Source organism: Corvus moneduloides, chromosome 2, assembly GCF_009650955.1.
Source record: "Corvus moneduloides isolate bCorMon1 chromosome 2, bCorMon1.pri, whole genome shotgun sequence".
NCBI lineage: Eukaryota > Metazoa > Chordata > Aves > Passeriformes > Corvidae > Corvus > Corvus moneduloides.
In genome coordinates, this window is record NC_045477.1 from 92,131,462 (window position 1) to 92,153,448 (window position 21,987).

General features: G+C 43.1%; 1 protein-coding gene across 7 annotated transcripts in view; it reads right to left on the reverse strand.

The window, feature by feature from the left end:
* Positions 1 to 7,301: 7,301 nt before the first annotated feature.
* Positions 7,302 to 21,987, reverse strand: part of CRACDL (CRACD like) — a 51,868-nt gene continuing 37,182 nt past the window's right edge. For 5 of the 7 annotated variants that reach the window (XM_032100334.1, XM_032100338.1, XM_032100332.1 and 2 more), the window contains 3 exons: positions 12,293 to 12,492; positions 10,532 to 10,664; positions 7,302 to 9,700 (listed from right to left, as the gene is read on the reverse strand). In XM_032100334.1, coding sequence (XP_031956225.1) covers positions 9,555 to 9,700; positions 10,532 to 10,664; positions 12,293 to 12,492 — 479 coding nt within the window. In that variant the 3' untranslated portion in view covers positions 7,302 to 9,554. The remainder of the gene's footprint in view (positions 9,701 to 10,531; positions 10,665 to 12,292; positions 12,493 to 21,987) is intronic. The other 2 variants (XM_032100337.1, XR_004238383.1) reach the window with 2 other exon arrangements.

The following is a 21,987-nucleotide window of genomic DNA, read 5'->3' on the forward strand; positions in this document are numbered from 1 at the left end:
AGAAGTAGCAAGCTAGGCACTGCTGCAGCTCCAACAGGCAACAAAAATTATAGTAATAATATAAGAGCTTTGGGACTATCAGGCAGCTCCCTCTCCCAGGAAGGACACTGAGGACATACATTTTTTAATGAAGCAGTGTACTCCCTTTCTTCACTGATTTAAAAGAAGCTTTAGATTCCCATCTCCACTTGCAAAGTAGGTGTTCAGCCTCCTCTCAATTGCATGCAGATTACTCTCCTGGCACACAAAGGGAAAGCAGCAGTTTAAGAACAATGTATTGATATTGTATTTTATTCCCAAAAAGTACTTTTCATAATGACAGCTCCTAGTGTGATCCCACATGCTGTGTAGCCACTTGGGCAAATGCTAATTCCACCCACCAAATGAGCAGGTAATGAGAGTGAATGGGACAGGGGTCAGGAGCAGACTCCAATCGAAGCTGTTGAGTACCACTGGCAGATGGAGCACGCTGAGCAATTAATAAACCCTTTCTGACGTTGGTACCATGTTGGTGATGACGAGTTTGATAACTGCAACAGCTGTATCACTGGTGTATTGCATGTCATGCGTAATACTGCTGTTCTCCCTATCCTGAGAGAAACAGAGCTGTAACAAATGACAAGACTGACACATGCAGAGTCCTTTGGTTTTTAAGGTGATTACAGGCAACAGAGTTAGGGCACATGTGCAGCAACGTGTTCCAAGGATGACTCCTGGTAATGGATAATTAAACTTTAAAACCATCAAGGACTGGGTGTTGTCCCTGGCTGCCAGAGCTGAAGCAGGGGAAACGCAAGGACAAAACAGAGAGCTTCACATTGGGCACAGGTGAAGTGGACTTGTCTGGAAAGCAGTGGCTTTCCTCCCCGTCTCTCCCATGCTGCAGGCTGTATCTCCTCTTCCCACTGCATTTAGGTGAGGTTGCTAAGTGCAAGGGTGTGAGCCCGGGGCTGGTCTTGCTTCTCAGGGAGGACAGCTGAGATGGTATGTGGTCAATGGGGGAAACACATCTGACTTTCTTCTTGCAGAGCATGGCTGCAGCCTGGCTCTCAGTCTTACCATTGTGCCCATCCTGTTCCATTAGAACCTGTTTATATTTTTAATACTGTACCTGCTGCTAATTGCAGCCCAACAATACTAACTCAGTGTGCAAACAAGGCCATCATCCAAATATTGTTTTGCATAACCAGAATGCTGGGGTTGCAAACATTTGCATAATGTTTCATTATTTAGTCAGAACATAAAATTTGTCTTCCTCTCACAAGCATTTTTGTGAAATGTCTCAATAATTAAACACCACTATGTTTATTAACAGCAGGGAAGATTCATGAAATATATTAGTCAGAAAAAAGCAAGTAGCTGCATCTACAGTAATCCAAATATGCCTTTCCAAAGTAGGTCCCCAAGCACGGCAAACACCAGCATGAACTCCTGTGTGCAACCAAGCACAAGACAATTAAAAGCGTAACAGTTCAGCAGCTGTAACTTGGAGGGGTCAGGGAGCCAGAATTCAATGGCTTAATTCACTCTTTAATCAATATGTAACATTTTGAGAAGACTGGTTCAATTCTATTGAGCCTGCTGAAGTGAGCCTTTTGTCTATGAGAGGTAAAATCTGAGGTCATCTGGAGGCCCACACATGGTCCTGCAGCCTGGGAAAGGCGTTTGCAGGCTCCTGCTCTGACATGCTGCCCATTGGAAGGTGCCTGGGCCCATGCACCAGGTGACAGGCCCACATTTGTCCCACCCCAGTGGGACCTGGGACAGGGGGTGGTTCTTCATAGGGTTCCTCTAGGCACTTGCCTAACAGGCTGGAAAAAAGCAAAACAGGATCTAGTAAAGTAGCCAGAGGCACATAATAAAAAGATCAGCCTTGATGGCATAAGAAAGGGATTCCTTCTGCAGCGTTTTTGCACTATTGCTTGCTGACAGGGAAGAGGAACCAGTCTTGATCTCAGTCATTTTGGTGTGTAAATAGAAAAATTCCCCTAAAATGAATGGTTGGAGAAGGGGCTGAAGTTGACAAATATGTTGGGATATCCCAGCACCAGGCAAGACTCAGAGGTTCTTTCAAGCAAGTAAAATTTGCAGGCTGCGGAGGAAGAGACAGGCCCTGGCTGTCACCTACTGGACTCCAATTTGATCAAAATAGTTTCTTTTGCCCAAGTATAAAAGCTCCAAATTGTAATAAGCTGTTTGAAAGGAAAGCAGATTTCAGGACCAGAAATTGTGTCTCGGTTAAAGGAGCAACTGCCCACTAAATCAGGAGGAAGTATGTCTTATGTCCTGGAAACAAGCATTCACCTCCAAAATCAAATATTTTAATAATTTGAAAGGATGAGCTTGCATATAAGAGAAGCATAAAGTTAAAAGGTTATTTTATTTGGGCAAGATTGAGGTTTTTATCCTCTCTTTTAAATCTGACTTTATACTTCAGTTGTATTTCAATAATGTTATGCAAGAAACTAAGCTTGTGTCCTTCTGCCCTCTCTGAAACTCATCTGTAACTTGCTAACAAGAACTCTACATTACTCCAGCCAATTTCTGAGACATGCATATAGTTAAGAGGCTCCCTTTTTGCCCATCAATTACATAAAAGCAGCCAAGGAAACCACCTCTTCTCCAATACCCTTGGTGTAACTTCCAGGGCTCAGTCTGAACATTACTGTTTTGTAGCACAAGGACGGGGTCCTGTCACCCAGGATGTGGTGAGGGGATGGCTTACTTTGGTAGGTGAATTTGGGGAGGTTTTTATGCAAAAGGATAAAGCAATCAGGGAAACCAGCACAAGTCTACCTGCTGGAATAACCACCCTCTTCTTTCCCTGCATGAAAACCTGGGCCCACATAAACAGGCTCTGACAGCAAATGCTGTGTTTTTCCTAAGCCAAAGCAAAACTCTCCTTCCCATCCTGCTTTCAGGAAGTAGGTCACAAATCAAGATCTGCTTCCCCAATCTCTTGCCCATGACCACAAGGTAAGATAAGATATATTCCCACATTAATTGGGGAAGTTGGGATGTGAGAAGGCAATTCAAGGGCTCTCTGGTGAGCAGCTGACAGCACCATCCACCATCAAAAGTCCCTCATAACCCTCTGCCCCATGCCTTGCACTCCGCTGGTGGACCAAGCTCAGTAGCTGGATCTGATGCTGCAGAAACACAGGCAACCTTGGGTGACAGGCAGCTCACTCTGGGCTGCTTCAGCACACATGGAAAACAAACAGAAAATCACAGAGGAGGAAGTAGCAAAGAAACTGGGCAGTCAGAATTCCTAGCTGAGGTGGAAAGGTTCCCTCTGTTACCTCTAGTTCAAACTTCTTTACTTTATATTGCTTTTCTTCCTTCCAAGATTGTAGCACCACTGTAGCCAAGCTGTGCGCACCACATTGCTGTGCTGCACGAAAGCACAGGCAGCATGTCAGGTGTTGGAGCACATCCTGTGAGCACTGGAGCTGGATTTAGTGAAGGAGCTTTGCAGTGCCACAAGGTTGGGGGCCAGGGAGTGACTGGTGCCATGACTTGTCGTACTTGGGACTCTCATTGCTGTGGTTCAACATAAAGGCATAAACCAATCTACAGGCTTCATTAAGCAAAAGCAATCCTTTCTGTGTACTTGAGGTGAGTGCTGCAGGAAGAGGCAAAGGAGTTAAAAGAAGGCAAGTCTTGTTTCAAGGAGTGGCTAGATGGGGAAGATGATGTCTGTTTTGCCTGGACAGGCTCAGGACCTTATTCTGCTGCCTTGTCTGCAGGCAGCCTGCCCATCAAAATTATCTCCTGTGCTGAGTGCAGAGAGGATGAGCCAACAGCTTATTAAATAGGAGTCTCTGTTATTTCTGCTGAGAAACGTGGCTTTTATTTTCCTGGAGGGTTATTAACCTGAATTCTTCTCTTGTCATAACTCTGGTTGTTTTCCTCCACTTTTTCCAGACAGTTCTCCTTGGTTCTTCAATGTAGGCAGTGACTTGGAGGGATTTACTGGTAGTCTTGTTAAATTTGGGGCAGGAGGAATAAAAATAATATGGAAATAGGATTTCTTTGGGAGACACAATCACCAGAGCCTGACTTCGAGGCAAACTTGGCTCTGCAGTTCAGCAACTGCCCATTTCTGATGGAGTGTTGAAATCTTCACAGCACCTTGGACTGCCACCTGCACAAACAGTCCCATGACTGGAGCTGGACCCTGGAGATATGTAAATAATGTTGGCCTCAGCACAGTGTGGTCTGGGGTTGCTGGCTGGGGAGGGCAGCACAGATCGTGGTGGGCAATAGGAGGGTTTTGCCAGATTCCTCTGCCTCCTCACCAGCTCTGATGGGGCCATGGTTTTCCACTACTTGGCCCAAGAGCAGCATGGATGTTGTCCCAGAGCTGCCAGCATGGGTGACAAGTGACAGTGTAAAAACCATGTGCTGGTAATTGTAGCAGGACCCATTGGTGCAAAGTATCATTTTTCAGTAGACAGTGAACAGAGAATTCTTTCTTTTTCCTTTTTTTAATTAGAGGTTTCTCAGGAAGAGCTGACTCTCAAAGGCAGGGTAATAATTTGCATGTCAATTCTAAACTTAAGAAATCAAGACATATTTGGGAAAAAATGGGGACTAGTTGTTACAATGAGTTAGGATACCACAGTACTTGGCTCGGCAACCTTGAATAGGCTTCAGTAGAATTATGAACCTGCAAAATGACACCATTTCACACTTATTTGCATAGGTAAATGAGCAAAGCAAAAATGAATCAACAATGAAAGTATTCAATGTGATGGTGTGTGAGATGGAAGGAAGGAAAATTGTCCTCAGTCACTTTGCTTCAGTAATATCTTATATGCTCTTAGCTGCATTCCTAACAATTCTTAAGAGAGAGATTTGGGATCCTGGAGAGGGAGATAGCTCAGCATTTCCCAGAATGATCTCCATTTAAGCTGCCTTAAGTGAGCTAGAGTGGTTTTCTTCTGGGAATACAGCCAGTGTACACAGAGAGTTAGAATCTGCAGCAAAGGTGCTGCAAGATACTGCAAAGGAAGGAGATCTGAATGGTCTGTGAATACATGTCCCATCAGTCCCCAGCTTCAAAGTGAATTATCTGGGAGTAATAATCCATTAAAAAATCTATATGTGGTTTTTATTTTGTGAAGTCAGACAGTAAAAGATCCCATGCTATAAAAACTCAGTGGTTTCTGTCACTTGTTGAGCATCTTGGCAAACATGGGGAGTACGTGAGCTTGAGTGAGACCTGTGCCCCATTGGAGCTGAAATGTCTTCTCCTGCAAGAGTTAATCCCATGCAGCCCCATTGTGCAGGATCACACAGGGTTACATTCCCCCCTGGGGTTTTTACAGACATGCAGCACTGCCCAGCATTCACATTAGGGTCTGGGGTTTTCTTTGACTCTCTAACAGTACAAAAAGTTATTTTCTAACCACAAACACAAAATCCTGTAATTAAACCTTTGTTACCCACAGCAGAGGGCTCATCATGTATACAAAGCAAACATTTTGGCAAGTTTATTGTGCTCCTTGAGACTAAGAGGGAATTAATAGCATGGCAAAATTACAGCAAGCTGCTTGCTATGCTGCTGCTGGATATTTTCACTGGCAACAAGATTTTGTGTTCCTCTTCATCTTGAAAAAAAATGCAACAGTTTTTACTGTCAAAGGCAGCACAGTGCAAAACACCGTATCAAAGTAAAGACTAAGGGGATATTTTGGCCTTAAAAATTTGCAGTTCACTGTCCATTTAAAATCATTTAGTTGCAAATTTTTTACATACAATTACTAAACATTGGGAGGTAGCTGATTAGGGTAATCCAACTAGTAAACTCCATAAATCATCAAATTTAGGGGTTTTGTGCTCAAAGACGCCTAATAGATGATTTCATTTGCATTATATTAGGCCCTTCTCTGCTGGGAAGGCACCTTGCTCATTAAACAGAAAGCCAAAGGTGTCTCATGCAGCACTTCTGGGAGAGGAAACTTCTATTTTTTCAAGTCCATTTTGTTGTTGTTCTTTGACTGTAATTCCAACTCTTGTTAGTTTATGTGCATGAGTCATGAAGAAAAGGTGAATTTTTACACTTTATTTCCCTGTTAGATGTTATATTCCAACAGTGTATATTGCAGCTGCCTGAGCAAAATGGATCAGCCCAAGTTAGTCATATTGCCTCTCAGCTGGAAAAATATAATGATGTCCTCAGGAAAGCTGATTGGATCTGAAAGGCTTTTCTGGTGGCATCGAGTGTGAAACATAACTCACTGTTCATGCAGAGGAGAGAACTATATTTTTATTTGCATCTTTCTATTTCCACAAATGAGCCATTTCCCCAAAGAAAAATACATGAATTCTAAAACTATTTTCTGCCTACCTGTTGCAGGACACCTATAGCAAGTTCTGCTTGCATGACCCTTTGTCTAAGAAATCTGGATACAGAGCAGCACTGTGAGAAAATAAAAATTCCTCTGGCTGTCATATCAGAGGTGCAAGCAGCCAAGTGGCTTCTCTTGCACAAAGGCCAGGGCCATTTCAGTGGTAGGAGAATATGAAGAAGACCACTGATACTGCCTCCCAAAGACTTTCACAGGCTCCCAAACCAAGGCCTTGGCTTTTGTGTTGAGCAGCTTCAGGGATTTTTTTCTTCCACTGGTTTGTTTTTTGGAGCCAACTAAACCTTTGGTGTCTACAACCTCCTGTGGCAATCACTTCCATTGTAATTGTGCACCATGAGAAAAGAAGCACATAATATTAGTGATTCTCTGAAGCATATTTTGAGACACTTGAATTGGTCCATAATTATGGCAGAATTGGTCAAGATCCTGAATTTGTTTCAGGTAAGCCTGAGCAGCCTTCAGGGCTCCAGTCTTGCCTTGAAGGTCAGATGAAGGTTGCTCATAAGCTCATAGGAATCCACAATGCTGGTTGTCACCACACACAGCAGTCATTGTCACCCACTTGGCACTGGAAACTTGAAGGCGAGCAGAACCACTGGAAACCCTAAGGCAGCAATACCTGGATCATGTCACAGTCAAAGGCAAAGCAGAGGCTGATGTGCAGCCCATGCTTCCCGCCTCGGCATGCTCCCAAATCTAGATCCCAAATCACACAAGGAGGAGGCCTGTGTCCAGTGAAGCGCTGGTTGCTCCCTCACCTCCTCTCCTTGACATGTCCACAAGGTGGTTGGACACAGGCCTTGTTCCCCTCGGGGTGGTGCAGGTCTTGCCATGATACCTCCACCTTTCATCTCCATTATTCCTGAGCAAGAGATTTTGTACTCTTCCCCATACAGCTGCGCAGATCATGCTCCAGGAATTCAGTCATGATTCAACACAGTTTTAATTGTTTTAAACAGGGAGGGAATTGTAAGAACACAGAATGTACCTTTAATTACATTTCCTGAAAACCTTTTCATGGGGTGGCAATAATTAGAGGGTACAAATTTGGTCTTTTTTTACATGTTATATTCCTTTAATAGAGAAACTGGGTTTTTTTCAAGACTCCTACAAAAGGTAATAGCATATCGTAACATTACACTTTATGCTAATTAGTTATTTGTTTCAGAAAGGGTGTTTTGGAAAGAGAGGGAGTTAAGATGGTTTTTATTGTATCTGAAAATGTGCCTGTTTCTACTGTAGGTCCTAGAATATGAATACCAAAAAAGAAAAAAATATTACTTGAGATTAAGGATTGTTCATGCTTGCTTATGGGGGAGAAGTGTGAAAGTTTTTTGCACAACCAACCTTTGGGCAATTGAGCGCAAGGTTGCAGATCCTGTAATTAAGTTACTATTTCTGGTGTGGATCTGGTGTGGACAGAGAGCTGTCTTGCCACTTCTGATTTCAGTGGGTATCTCACACTGCCTTTTACCATCTGCAGGAAGGAGAAAACCCTGCAACAGCTGGCAGAACCCTGTTTGGGTCGGGACTACTGGCAGCTCTGTGATGGGCTGCAGCAGGTCTGTGCACGGCCCCATCCAGGCCCCCAGCAGCCGTGCAGGCTGATCCCAGCAGGGATGCAGGCTGACTGGTTCTGTCCTAAGGCTCTGACAAACACAAAACTAGTTTTTCCTCCTCCTATTTTTAACAATGAAAGACAACCTGACTGAAAGCCTTTAACAGTGTCTTGGATATTCACTGCCCAACTCTCTGTTTATTCATTGCAAAATGCAGTTGTCATGACTGAGAGGGCTCGGGTTTTCCTTCCCGCGTCTTCAAAATTGCAAACGCAGGTGCTAGAAAATCCTACATTTCCTAAAGTCTCCCCACATATTTCCAAAGAGAATGTAATGTGACAAGAAAAACAAAACCACTAATATAAATATAAATAAACCTAGGGATTGCAGTGCTAAGGTAGTACTTCACCCATGCATACACAAAACGAAATGTTTGTCTTAGCAGTGGGGTATCACAGGGTTTGTCCTTTGCTTCTGTAACTCATAGGGAGGTCTTAAAATATGTTCAGAGTAGTTTCAGTCAATCAGCAGCAAATGATTTATCTTGTCAATCTTGTTAAATAAGCGAAGGTGAAGAGCCTAGGAGACTTCATGAGTGGGAGTCACAAGCTGGTGGGGGAGACTCAGGCCAATGAGCACGAGGATGTTACATAAAGGTAGTCAAGTACAGATGTGCTATCTGTATATTACTGGATTTTAATGAGAAGAATTAAGATTATGTGGGGGGTGATATGTGAAGCTGATGTCATGATGAAATTCACAGTTTTCCCCAGCATTTCAGTTTGAACTTAAGCTCCAGGATTTTCAGTTCTTATTTTTTAATTAAATTCATATTGACCATTGTTATTAACACCATCCTCCTAACTGGGCATGAGGTTTGACATAATGGAAAGCCAGTTGCAGCCAGATGAATTCAGGTAGGAAAGCAACTGTGAATGCATTGATGAGCTTCCAACTGCAGTTCAGTCTCCTTACTGCACTGTGCAGCCAAGGTTGCTCACAGAAAGAACTGAGGAATTTTTTTCATGGTCACACATAAATGTGTGTATTTGTGCCTCCTGAAAGGCAACCTAACCCCAGAAACTGTACCACTGGCAAACATGCAGCTCAAGCAACACATTTTAATGGAGTACTCACTAGCAGCTATTCAAGAATACCTCCATGGGCCTAACAGCTTTGGTAGAAAGTGTGTCATGTGATTCCAGTGAAACACATCAACAGAGTCAGGACGTTAATGCACAGTTTATAAATGTAAACAGAGAAAACCATAACAAGAATTTTCCAGCAACAACAGGAGTTCAGCAAAGTTTAGCAAAGATCCTGTTTGGATGCAAACATCATTAAAAGCAGAAAATGCAGGAAATACGTAAGGCAAAAGTTTTATTTTCCAAAGGGTAAGTATGTCCTTAGCATAATTTAAGTAATCCATTGCCATTGCAATTCTGATTGCTACAAAACTGAAGGTAAACTTTTTGACTGCACCTATTGCACACTTTCTCCACAGCTGTATAATAAAACCCTTCTGTATCAAGAGATTCTTCACTGTGATTAGCTGGTCTGTAGGAGTTCAGTTAAGTAGTTGACTTAATTATGAAAGAAGCTACTTGTTTGCATCATTCTATTTTATAATCTGTGGCATATCACTCCAAGCTTGAGATTTCTTTTTGGCCAGCTCCATCCATGATGGCTGATCTGGAGCAGCATTACTGACTTTCTTCAAGTGGCTTATTTCCTCCTTATCCACCAGTGCAGGTGATGGAGCTACTGTGAATAAAACACATGGACATTTTACACTTACTTGCTGTGCAACTAAACACCCTCTTTTATTGAATACTTCCCATGCCTTGCCCTGTGGTAGAAAATCTTTACATTTCACATGGAAGCTGCTTCTGCAATAAGTTATTGAGGAAATTACCATTCTTTGCTCTAAATAATACAGTTTTTTCATCACTAATATCTTTTGATCCTTAAATTTACCAAAAGTCAACATGATGACTTGGATTCCTTACTGTGCCTTATGTTAACACCCAGGTCAAAGAAGAGAGTGTCTTTTCATTAGCTAAAGTATTCACTTGTGAATTCCTCCTTTACTCAGCCCCCACCTCACAGGAATTTTATTACTTCAAGACTTCCACTCTTCCTTGAAATTTTAATTTACCAAAGAGATTTACAACAAACTCATTGTGGGAGGACTGATGGTCAGACAGTTTGTGATCACATCATTCCAGCTTGCTTAGGAAGCCACATTTAAATTGACTGCTACTGAAAATATTCCTGCTTACATTTTACACTGGGATAGTGCGTTTGGGCTTCTGTCCTGTGAAAGAGCCTGGAGTTCTTGATTCACATTTCTTTCAACACAAGTTTTTGGCTACCCTTTGTTACTCTTTTATTTGTAATCAAACTGGTCAAAAGAATATGCCACCAAATAAAACCCCAGACGTGAGTGCTGAGAAAACTCTTTGCCCTAGCTGATGTGGGGCTGAGGAAGAGATTAGGCTCTATCCCCTACTCCTTTTGCAGCACACTCAAGCAGGATTTCTTCTGACAAGGTTGTGAGATAACAGCCTACATTTTAAGCATTTTGTTTCTTACCAGGGGCATCATGTGACAGTGAATCGGTTCTCAGCAGGGACTTCGCTTCAGACTTTGTGTCTTTCCTCTGCTCTTCAGAAGTGGTTTTAGGTGCCAAGTATGAAGGTTTGCTCCATTGTGGCTTCACTGGCCCCTAGGCACAGAAAGGGATAAAATCCAAGTAATGCAGGGAGAATGAGTTCAGTTTGGAAGAACATGAGCAAAGGTAGTGGATGGGGTGCCTGCCACAGTTCAGCAGACATTGGTCCCAATCGTCTCCCGTGAGCTGATATCTGTTCAGAAAGTTACAGTGTTTTCATGTTAACATCCATGATATTCAATTTTACAAATTAAAACTATCCCTCTGTATATCTTATTCATAATGGTGTGAGTAGATAATGATAGTCTTCACTGCAAAATGTATTCCAAGTCCTTTGCACATCTCTACTAGCATACATAGGATTTGGAAACAGCCTCATTCTCTCATGTTTTTCTTCCATCTCTCAAATTTTGTGGGCTGGGGCACTGTATTTTTGGACAGTTGATGGTAAATGGATTTTCATAAAGAAGAAATCAAACACATCCTCCAATAGATTTTCTTGCCAGTATCAAAAGCTACCCTAAAGTGATAGTGCCTGGTGCCATGTGGGAGAAAGAGAAAGTGGGAGTAGTACAGTGGCACCAAGCCTCACATGCTGCAGTCAGAAGCATCTTGGCATGCTTCTCTGTTAGCTGCTATAAGGAAATAAAGTGCATGGCATGAATTTCAGGGATCATTGCCAGCTAAAATCTGGAGTTTCCTGTTCTGACATAGAAACTATTTTGGGATTATGTTGGGCATTACTGCAGTTCAGAAGTTTGCCTAGACATCTTATTAGGTATTACTTCTTGTTAATCTAACCACTGCTATTTTTCATCATCTAGAAATCTTCTCTTATTCCAGGATATAATACACCTGTCTGGGGTTCTAGCAGTACCACCTGAAGCAAGAAAGTAGGCCATTTGCTCTGGGTGTGCTGCACCGGTACAGGACACACATTCTCCTGCATCAGACCAGGGTTCTTACTTGTGCAGGACACAAAACAGGCAGCAGGTTAGTGTTCTGGATTCATGCCAAGCACTTCTGCTGGCACAGCTTTGTCATCTGGGAAGATCATTTCCTACAGGTATCACCCTGTTTTGCATGGGATCTCTGAAGAGGCAGTGTCAGCCCATATTCCATGGTACCACATGGGCTTCTGAATTATCCATATACAGGGAACCAGAATTTATATCTTGGCACTCTCTGCAAGTGTGAAAGTTATTTTTATCCTATTTCACTTCTCAAGGCTCTAAAAATTCTTACCTAGGAGCTTCTGGGACCAAGCTGTTCATTCAGTGTTAAATCAGTCAGGAGGTATAAGAGGTTCAATGAAAGGCTGTGCTTAGAAGGATAGTTAGAGAGAACATATTTCCTCTGCATTGAGAAAGATCAGAGACTACAATTTAGCACCTCACTTTGGATATTTTAGCATGCAATACACATGTTAGATCTGGTAGGTATGCCAAGAAATATTACACACTTCACATAGTTCCAGGATTTCTTGGAGATACAAAATTACATATCTGAATAGTCAGAGAGCTTTGAATCTGTAACACATTTATGAGAGCAGTGTCTTTGTTATTATAGTTGCACTCATTAAGTATCTGTAATCGCTATGGCATGACTGGTAACATAGCAGTAGATCCCAAGAGTACTACAGGAGGTGATACAAAAGCATCACAAATTTGTGCTGCAAGTACCTCTGTTTGTTCGTTTCCTTTATTCTGTTTCTCTGTATTCAATTTATTATTTGGAGCCCCAAGCTTTTCTCTGTCGAGTTCCTTCTCCTGATGCATGCCCCTCTGCTTTTGCCTTGCAATGGAAATCCAGGCTGGTTCTGTAGGAGTGTCAGGATCTCTTCCAGAGTCTCTGGCAGCCACGGGGGAAGGCATGCTTTTCTCTGTTGACAGATTATTTATGTACATGGTTATAGGAAAAAGAGTTGTAATCAGCTTCAGCTCATACTTTCTCAATATACTGATTGGTCCCAGGATATGAAATCAGCCTGGATAAATAGGAATTCCGTTTAGTTTGGTCTCCAGAGAGCAATTTTCCTGTGCTCATGGGTTTAAGTTATCATTCTACTGATGAGAAATGCTTTGCATCTTTCTTCAGCTGGAGTCACAGTGTCACTGCCCTCACATGCGGGAGATACAGAAACATTAATCAAACTTCACTAATTTACCTATTTCCCAAGGTCTGCCCCTTCTGCTCCCTCTTCCATGGCATCTTAGAGACAAGCAGCAGACAATTCAAAGGTGGACACAGAGGGACTGTGTTGTTGCAAAGGCAACCTCTTCCCCCCACTGTGGCTGCCCTTGGCTCCTGCTCTTCTGATGTCCACGCAGCAGCAGCCCATGCCTTAGTCTGGTTCCTGCTTTCCTTCCATCCCTTCAGGAGCAGCCTCCCTCCCCAGCTCCCGGGAGTCTGCATGTGCCATGGGTGCCTGTGCACAGCAGTCTGTGGTGTCTGAGCACACAGAAGTACTGCTAAAACCTCAGAGTGGCTTCCTGGTCTTTTGATGTGAGGTTTACGTTGACTTATCCCTGCTGATGCTGACCATGCTCTTCACTGGGGCCAGTAACTTCCATTGTGCTCTACCAGAACTGAGACTTCAATGACACACAAAAAAAGAGACAATTTCTGGAGAAGAAAGTTAAAAGTGTTACCCTGCTGACCTCACAACTGCTACCCAAGGACATGCAGAATCCAGGGTTATGGGAAAGAGAAATACTCTGTATTCAAATAGTCTGTGGCAGGAAATCCTGTCTATTCACTGAACAGAACTGGGTCAAGAGAAGAGCCTCAGCAGCTCCATTGGTTCCATCCCCCTGGTTCTCCATTTTTTGACTCACACTGAACACAAAATTAAGTTTCCCAGCTAATGGTAGAGCTTCTCTGTAGTTTAAATGAGGAAGAAGAACAGGACTAACAACCTTAGACCCAAGAAGGTTGATTTTACCTTTCCCAGCCATTTCTGGCCACCAATGTACCAAAATTTACAGAAGGCTCTTTCAGAACAGAAGTTAAGCTTCTCGTCCTCAAATCATGTGTGGTCCTGCTCTTAGGAAAAGCTTGTTACTTAGTCAGCACCCTGTTCAGGGACCTGGGAGGAGGCAGACCCAGCCAGAAAGGATTACTGCCCTAGGGTCCCTTGGGGGCTCAGCTACTCTGCTGATGTAGAGCCAACCATGGGACACTGTGGAACTGTCAGACACATTTGTGGAGCGCTATGGGCTGGTTTGGCAGAATGTGGTCCTGATCAGGAAAGTAAGCAAATATCTCTGAAGGCACATTTGAGATGCTCTGGAAAGCATGGGAGATGAAAAGGATGATGCTCTCCCAAGAGCTGGAGTCTGCCAACACAGGCATATTATGAAAGCCCACAAACTTGCTTTGCTCAGGGATTTTCTCAAGTCATTTTTATACCTCACCAGAGACTAGTTATTTGAACAAGAAAACATTGTAAAGCCTATGTCAGCTGAAAAATGAAAAAGAGAAAAAGCTCCATGCTTTAATGCCAAAGCAAGATGTTTTGCGAGCTGATGCCTGCATTTCCTTTCACATTCACCTCATGCCATCTTGCAGGAAAACCTCTGGAAGAAATAAACCAGAAGTCCAGCTGTGCAAATGTGGCACAGATAAAACAGAGGCCCTGAACACTGAAGGAGCTTCTCTCCCTCTTGCACAGCCCGTTACTCCAATTCTCTGCATCCCACCTAACCCCATCTTTGCATGACAATAGCTGCTCCTCCCATAATCTTTTTCCCATCACTGTATTTTTTTTGCCTTCCATTGGCTCTCGTCACTTCATTGTTATCTCATTTTACAGGATGATAAAGAACAAGGCTGGGAGAGATCTCAATATGTCATGTAGTCTGTCCCTCAACTGCAAGGCAAGATCAGCTGAAAAATCAGTTTCATAGAAACTGTTTCCTTACAAATATGTATCTATATAACTCTCCAAAAACAGGACAGGTCTCAGAGTCTCCCTAGGCAACCAATCCTATGGCACAGCTCTTTTTTTCTACTTTCTTTTTTTTTTTTGCCTATTGGGTAAGTTAAATCTTCCTTGCTCTAATTCAAATCCTTAACTACTTCTACACACTACGGACACGAGCAGATTACTCATAGTCTCCTTGCAACAGCCTGTTATGCATTTGAAGACTTAGACCATGTTTTCCGTATTTTTTTAACTTTTCTGATTAATCATATTCTCTAGATCAGTCTTTCTTTTGAAGGAATTGTCCTAGTTTGGTTCAAATCTTCTTCAAATATGATGGTCAGAACTGGCACTTGAGATGAAATGGTGTTAGCATCAGCTGACATGGAAGGACTACACCACTTCACCTGGAATGGTTTTTCTGACATCAGTCAGTTCCCCTTAACTTCCCCAGCTCTCCAAGACAACCACTAGTAAGTCAAGGTCTTCTAGCCCATCTTCTCTCAGTATCTTAGGACAAACCTCATTAGGATCTTCATAAATGAACACACACAGCTGAAATGATGTGATGTCTGCTAATGCATCTGCCATCACATTCCCTTCTTTGCTTGCAGCCATGCTTGTGAGCCCATCTGCACCTTTTTAGGTGATGGGCAATTTGGGCAGGAGCTATTAGTGCACTGCCCAGTAAAACCAGGCACTACACTTCAGCAGCTCCCAAAGCACTGCTGTGGCACACGGATGAGCTGCCATGACTGAAGGTGATATCCAGAGTTCCTCAGAGCTGAGGAACAGCTCTCTGGCTGTACAGCTGCAGACACACCACCACATGCATCCTCTTCTACCACCTCTTCACCCTCCTTCACCGTCTGTAATGTCTTGGTGCTCAAAAACTCCAATGTCTTTATCCTGAAGGTCCTTTTAAATCCACCCACACTTTTTGATGATACTGGGAACCTGGCTTCTGCCTTGATGCTGCTAATGATGTACATCTTAGTTGCTGCGACTCCAAATCCCCCTTTGTGTTTTGTCCTATTTTCCCTGTCACACCACAGGAGCTTTATGTAAACACCAAGGTTGTTCCTCCTCTGCTTCCACCACACAATCCACACTGACAAAATGACTGTTATGCCCAGGCTCTATTTCTGACATGTAATGGTCTTACTGCTACCTGTGCTTCCATTTCTCTGTCATCCTCATGAACTTAGGATTCATCCTGCTGTTATTTCACTGTGCATTGCCTGGCACAACAGGGTTCCCAGTCCTACAGTGGTGTCTGGAGGCTGGTATTATAACAATGTTTTTCATAAGGCAGACACTCTAATGAAGTCACCAAGCACCCTTACTCTTCAGGCAGTTCTCTCTCATGAGATGCCAGACATCCTAGTCATGCCTATTAGAAGGCAGTCAAATTAGAGCCAGGTATCATTCCATAGGAGATGGTATCCAAATGTCGCTTTGATAGTAGGGGACAAAAGCTCTTTATTATAATATTAAAGATTTTATATGTATCTGTATGAGCCAACTTAGGACAGCAGAGTAGTATCATGTACAGAGGATCAAGACCTGATCTGCTGCTGGGAAGGGCTTTCTTGTGTCTTTAAGCAATTACATTCTGCCCTCGTTCCTTTGAGAGTCTTTGCTGCAGAAAGCCAGACAGGCAGACAAGGCAGGGGAAATGCCTTATCTTCAGAAAAAAACCCATCAGATGCAACCCACACAGGATTTGCTGCCTCATCTGGCAGCCAGAATTACTGTAAGGGGTAGAAGAGGCATATTCACTATTTATTATCTTTCCCATTGCCCAGAGGTCCTTTACATCCTCCCACCTCCAATTAGATAAGGTTTCTTGGCAGCATATATGCACCATTGTTCCAGCCAGAAGGATGAAAGGTGGTGAAGTAATCCATGGTGAATCGAGCTGGCAGTTTAAGGTGACCTGAGACTGTCCTAGGAAGCTCTTGGGACCCTAAGGGACACAAAGAGGCAAGAAGCTTTCTCAGGAAGTGACCGTTCCCAAGGGAAGTGCCATTCACACATCTTTCTTGGTTCATGACTGATCACCTTGAACAAGCTCTGTCTTATCTAGTCATGGGATAGTCCATGTGCCTTTATGGTTCACCACGTGGCAAAGCACAGCATTTAAGGAGCTGGGTAGCCAGAGTGGAACCAAAAGTACTCAAAAGGATGATTTTAATTCCTGCATCTGCTGCATGTCACATGCACAGCAGCTGGCACAGAAACTCCCAGCTAGTAAATGCCACTCTTAGGGAGATAACAAAGAAGTACAAAATGCAAGCAGTGGCATCCTCCATCCAAAGCTGAGCCAGTTCTGGCAGATCACAGCCACCACAAATGCCCTGTGTTTCATTTCTCCTTTGTCGAAGCAGGGCTGTGCCTCATCCTTCCGTGTTACACTTGGGAGATTTTCTGAATAAAACTAAAGTCTAAATTATATTCTTAATTTCATATTACAACATGTTATTTTAAACATTGTGCTATTCAACTCCTTACTTAATAACTTCATAAGCTAATAAAGGATATTGCTGGCAGCAATTTGTCTCTCATTCATTCAGTTTTAACCTCATGATTGCTTCTTTCCCTGGTTTCCTTGGAGCTGGCTTGGCCTCAAGCTTTCTTGAAAGAGAAGAGTCCCTTCTTCCCCTTGGGATAAGCCACCAACAATGGAAAGATACCAGGTCCGAACTTGTCAAGCCAGTCTGTGCATAATGTCACTAGGTATTAAAACCAGCAATTAATGTAAGCTGCTGAGGTCTTTTGCTGCCACTTGAAACCACACCCAGAGGCTGCTGAAGCCTTCATGTCTTCCCCACAGCCACCCAACACACATGGGACAGTCACAAGATCAGCTGTTCTGTCTGCATTCTTCACCACTTCCACAGCTTCCAGATCAACCACTGAGGATAGGCTCTGAAGCCAAGTGAACCACAGCCACCTTCTCAATTCCCTCCTGCAGCTCAGAATCCCCTGAGCTCTCCTCCACAGGGTTGGACAGTAGCAGGGCTGGCTGCCTCAATGGTCCTCCAGAGGGGGGAAATTTCTCTGTTGCAACCCCATTTAATGCAGGTATCTGTTTCCCTTAGTATCCTACTAAAACTTTTTTTTAATTAAAACTTCTTTTTTTCCTCAGACTAAAGCTATGATCTTATAGATGAAATTTCTTCTGCATAAATATTCTGGAAATAAACATGTACACTTCTCATTGATATTTGGATATTATCCTGTAATGTGGGTCAGACTGGTTGTATGAACAATAAGGTGAAGATAAAACATTAATCTTTATGTACAAAAGGAGCTATGATTGACTTGTTATTGTGCATGGGTTTATACACACACATAGAAAGTGAAAGAAAAGTATGCATCTGTTTCTGTCTATTGACAGACAGATATACTTCATGTATTCAAATGTACCTTTCTCTGTGTGCTGCTTATATGGATAAACACAGCAAAGAGATATTTAACCATTACCCTGAGATTTAGGGATTAACTTTGTCTTTTTTAGAGATGGCCTCAGGTTTCTTTGAAGCTGAGACATGTTTTCTTTAGATCTAAAAGCCTCTGTGCACACATTGTAGCAGAGGTTCTTTATGACATGTAAGTCTCATAACTGGAAAAGAACATCTTATGCCTGCAAGGACTGCAAAGAGTGGTTACTCTTGCTGTACATCTGTGCAGGCGAAAGGTCAGAGCCAGAATTTAAAGTCTTTTGAAAGTCAAACCACTAACAGCAAGCAAAACTAGCTTGTGGATTCCCTGAGTGTTTTAAAAGCAAACATACTCAAAACTAATCCAAACAACGTTACACAGGGAGATAACACCCTCTGCATGCAAGTGTCATTGTTTCAGAACACTGCTTATGCATGCATATTTAATTCCACACTGTTGTATCTTTGCTCATTTATAAAACTCCAGTTATTTTAAGAAGGGCTTTACAAATGCATATAGCATTTAGAATATCCTGGCCTACGTATTTCCCTTGTTTATTAAAGCACTACATGCATTCATGTCAGTATACACACCCAATTCCTTAATTTCAGACAAAGCTATTCTAAAAGATTTGGTTAAGTATTTCTGACATTTCTTTCTTCCCTAAGCTGCTCTGTGAGGTATTTGACTTTTGATTGGATCTATACCACTGATGCCAAAAGAGGTTTTTTTACACAAGAAACTGCTGTTTGCATCAAAGTCTGTTTCACTGCTGGAAAACAGCCATGTTGCAAAATAGCCTGACACAACTGAGAAAGCAACTTCTTTTGGAAGGGGGGAAAAAAAAAAAAAAAAAAAAAAAAAAAGATGGCTTGTTTTTCAGCTGTAGCCAGGACAGCATTAAAGCAATGTCTTTTTGATGTAGAGAGAAACATTTCTCTTGACATTTCAGAGCCTGTATTTGCCAGACAATACACACCAATTTCTTTTACCATTACATCCATCATTCTTCCCTGCGATCTTTTTCTCTTTTTAGAGGATGTCTTCCCACTACAGCTCCTCAGTCACTGGTTTTTGTTTATCCCAACACGCAGATTCACACAAGAATTGCTTATGGTTTTGCTCTTGTAATAACCTGTTAACATCTGGTAATTGTTTCTGCCCTTTATAGGATTTATAGCAAAGTGTATCAACTCCAAACAACACAGCTTAACCTTTTAAATCTTGCAAGGACTTGAGCCTTTAGCTCCAGAAACTTAAAAATGACTCCTCCTGGGGTGACTAATTTCACACAGACATTAAAGGGCCTCCTTGCAGCCTGACAGAGGTAAAGCAATCCCTCACTAGTTCCCCAGAAAGCTCTGGGGAGCAGGAGTGCTGCTTTCACCTGGCATGGTAAGCCAGCATCCCATCAGCTCTCCTGTTCCTTTGGTACCAAGAGTGCTGAAAAGCTGAAATGTGAACTGAATGAACCACATTGCTCCTACTGACCTCATGATGCAGCAAACTGAGTTTTTTGAAATGAGTGTACATGAGAAGGGAACTGCATCCCCTTGTATCACCATTTCACAATTGTCTTCTTGTTCAGCATGGGGATTTCCTAACTGCGGGAATAAACTCCCTGACAGCATAAAGTGTCTCCTGATGGTGATTGCAGCTCTTTGAAAGGGCTGATGAACTCAAGGGCTAGGAGAGGGCTAGGTGGTTGTAGGGGGAAAAAAAAAGTGTGTGTCCAGGCAGATCAGGAGGCCAGAGATGCCTGATAAGACACATGATCCATGAAGGGCTATGTTGATTGTGTTCATCAGATTTCTCCTGTTTGCAGTTGCAAAGACACAGTCCTCACTCACCAAGCTGAGAGAAACTTTTCATAGATCTTAAGATGACGTTTGGGCAGGGCTATTGCCCTGCTAAGTCCTCACTGCATCCAATGTCTCTCCTATGGCTCACAGAGGGACATCACTTTCGGGGTGACTGTGCAATTTTTCCCAATAAAGCTGGTGTGGTGCCAGGGCACTCAGAGGAGGTGGGCACACCTCATTCACCCATGACTTCAGGTGGCCAGTTCAGGCTGATGTGGCAACTTAGAAAAAGGAGGTGCTTGGTCAGGTGTCTAAAGAGAGAGGTCTGCAGTGGGTCAGGTCAGCTTGGAGAAGACTGGTTTTTATTTAGAAAACTCTGAGTCCTGGCATGTGCTCATATCAAAACCCATTACCAAATAAACCAAAGCTGGAAATACATGGAAAACTGTCACAGCAAACCTTTTAGCAAAACTATTTGCTTAAGTTGATACAATAAGTGTGGCAGTAAATAAGGAAGAAAACTAATTGCCATCACAGACCAATCTGAACCATCATTTTAAGCAACCTCAGGCCAGACAGATTTGTTGTAAAACTCCCAGGTGGAGGGGAACAAAGCAGGGATTCTTAACCTTGTTTCAAATTCCAGGTGCAGGCATCCCTACCAGGGAGACCGAGACTCAATTCTCACCCACAGTTCCTATTTTGCAGAGGGCAGTCCTGCACCGCAGGGCAGGAGCCTCCTTCCTCCTAGGGCTGAGGAGCCACAGAAGAAGCCTAGAGGAGAAATGTGCTCCCCGGCTTCATTTCTTCCCCTCCTTCCTTCTCCAGCACTCATTGTCTTTCACTGCAGGAAGACACTCCAGTCCATCTGCAGGCACTCTGGGACTCAGCAAGAGGGATGTGATAACGGGCTGTGTGAGGGAGCACTGGTACTCCCACTGCTCTCCTCCATACCCTGCCAGAACAACCCTACTGTGCTAGGTCTTCTCCTCTCTTGTCCCACTATGACCCTCCCCAAAATCCCAATCCATCAGAGATGTGGACATCACTACAAATAATCAACTACTCAGGACAGCACAGAGAGGAAAATGCCTTTAAAGGGAGTGTTGGGATTATATACACATATATATCTATATATCTATATATATCACCTGCCTTGCCTGCAGGGCGTGGGGAGGTTCTGGCTGGATGGCTGTGGGGACCTCATCCAGCTGTGGATCTTAATGAATCCCCTCCTTTATGATGGCAGGGAGAGCAGGAAACTGTGGACGTGGCCAAAGTCCTGCAAAAATGTCTGTGATGCTGCAGCAGAGGACTGCTGAAATCAGATGTCGCTCAGGGCATCAGCAAGTTGCCTCTGGGGCCAGGAAGAGACTTTTGTCACCCTAGAGGACAAGAGAGGGGAAGCACCTTCTGTCTTGGTCAGAGGTGCTGACCAGAGACTCTCAGAGAATGACCCCAATCAGAGAAGAGCAACCAGATGGGGGGAAGCTCTGCAATGACACAGAGAAACTTTATCATTTTCTTGGCCAGCATTATCTCACATTTTTAACATCAAACCCATGCCCAGACAGGTCCAGGACAGGGAAAACATTTCTTCCACGTATCAGAAGACCTAAAGATTCTTTTTCCATTCTTGGCTGTTCTCTGAAGTGAAGAGCAGAGGTCTTCTGCTAGAACTGCTTTAGTGTGTTTTACCTCACTTGTTTACTGTCACTGCAAAGAACTCAGCGGTGTCACTTCCAGCCTTTTCTGTTCTCTGCCTGTAGCCCACAGTATATTAGTCTCCAGACGTCTGATCATTTTTTTAACTCTAACCCAATTATATAAGACAGACAACAGGGTGAAATATAACAGTCTGCAGTAGACACGATCTTGCGGTCTCTCCTGGCTTTAAACTCCAGGAAGCTTCAGGGCTGTTAATTTTTGTTTTAAACAAGGAATGAGTAATGATAAAAATGGATAAATGAATAAGAAAAGCTCACGGGAGGCAATAAATAAATGGTGTGTTTACCATGGCAGGCAGTGACTGTCCTCATTGCATTTCTGCCTTAATGCTATGGTGAAAAAGAAGGTCTAGAGGTCTGAGTCACTTGTCCCACACAGGACACTTAATATGTGCTCTTGAAATTTGAATTGTCATACAGCAGCTCTAAATGGGGACACTTAGTGGCTTGATATTTCTGTTTTCCAATATTTGCTA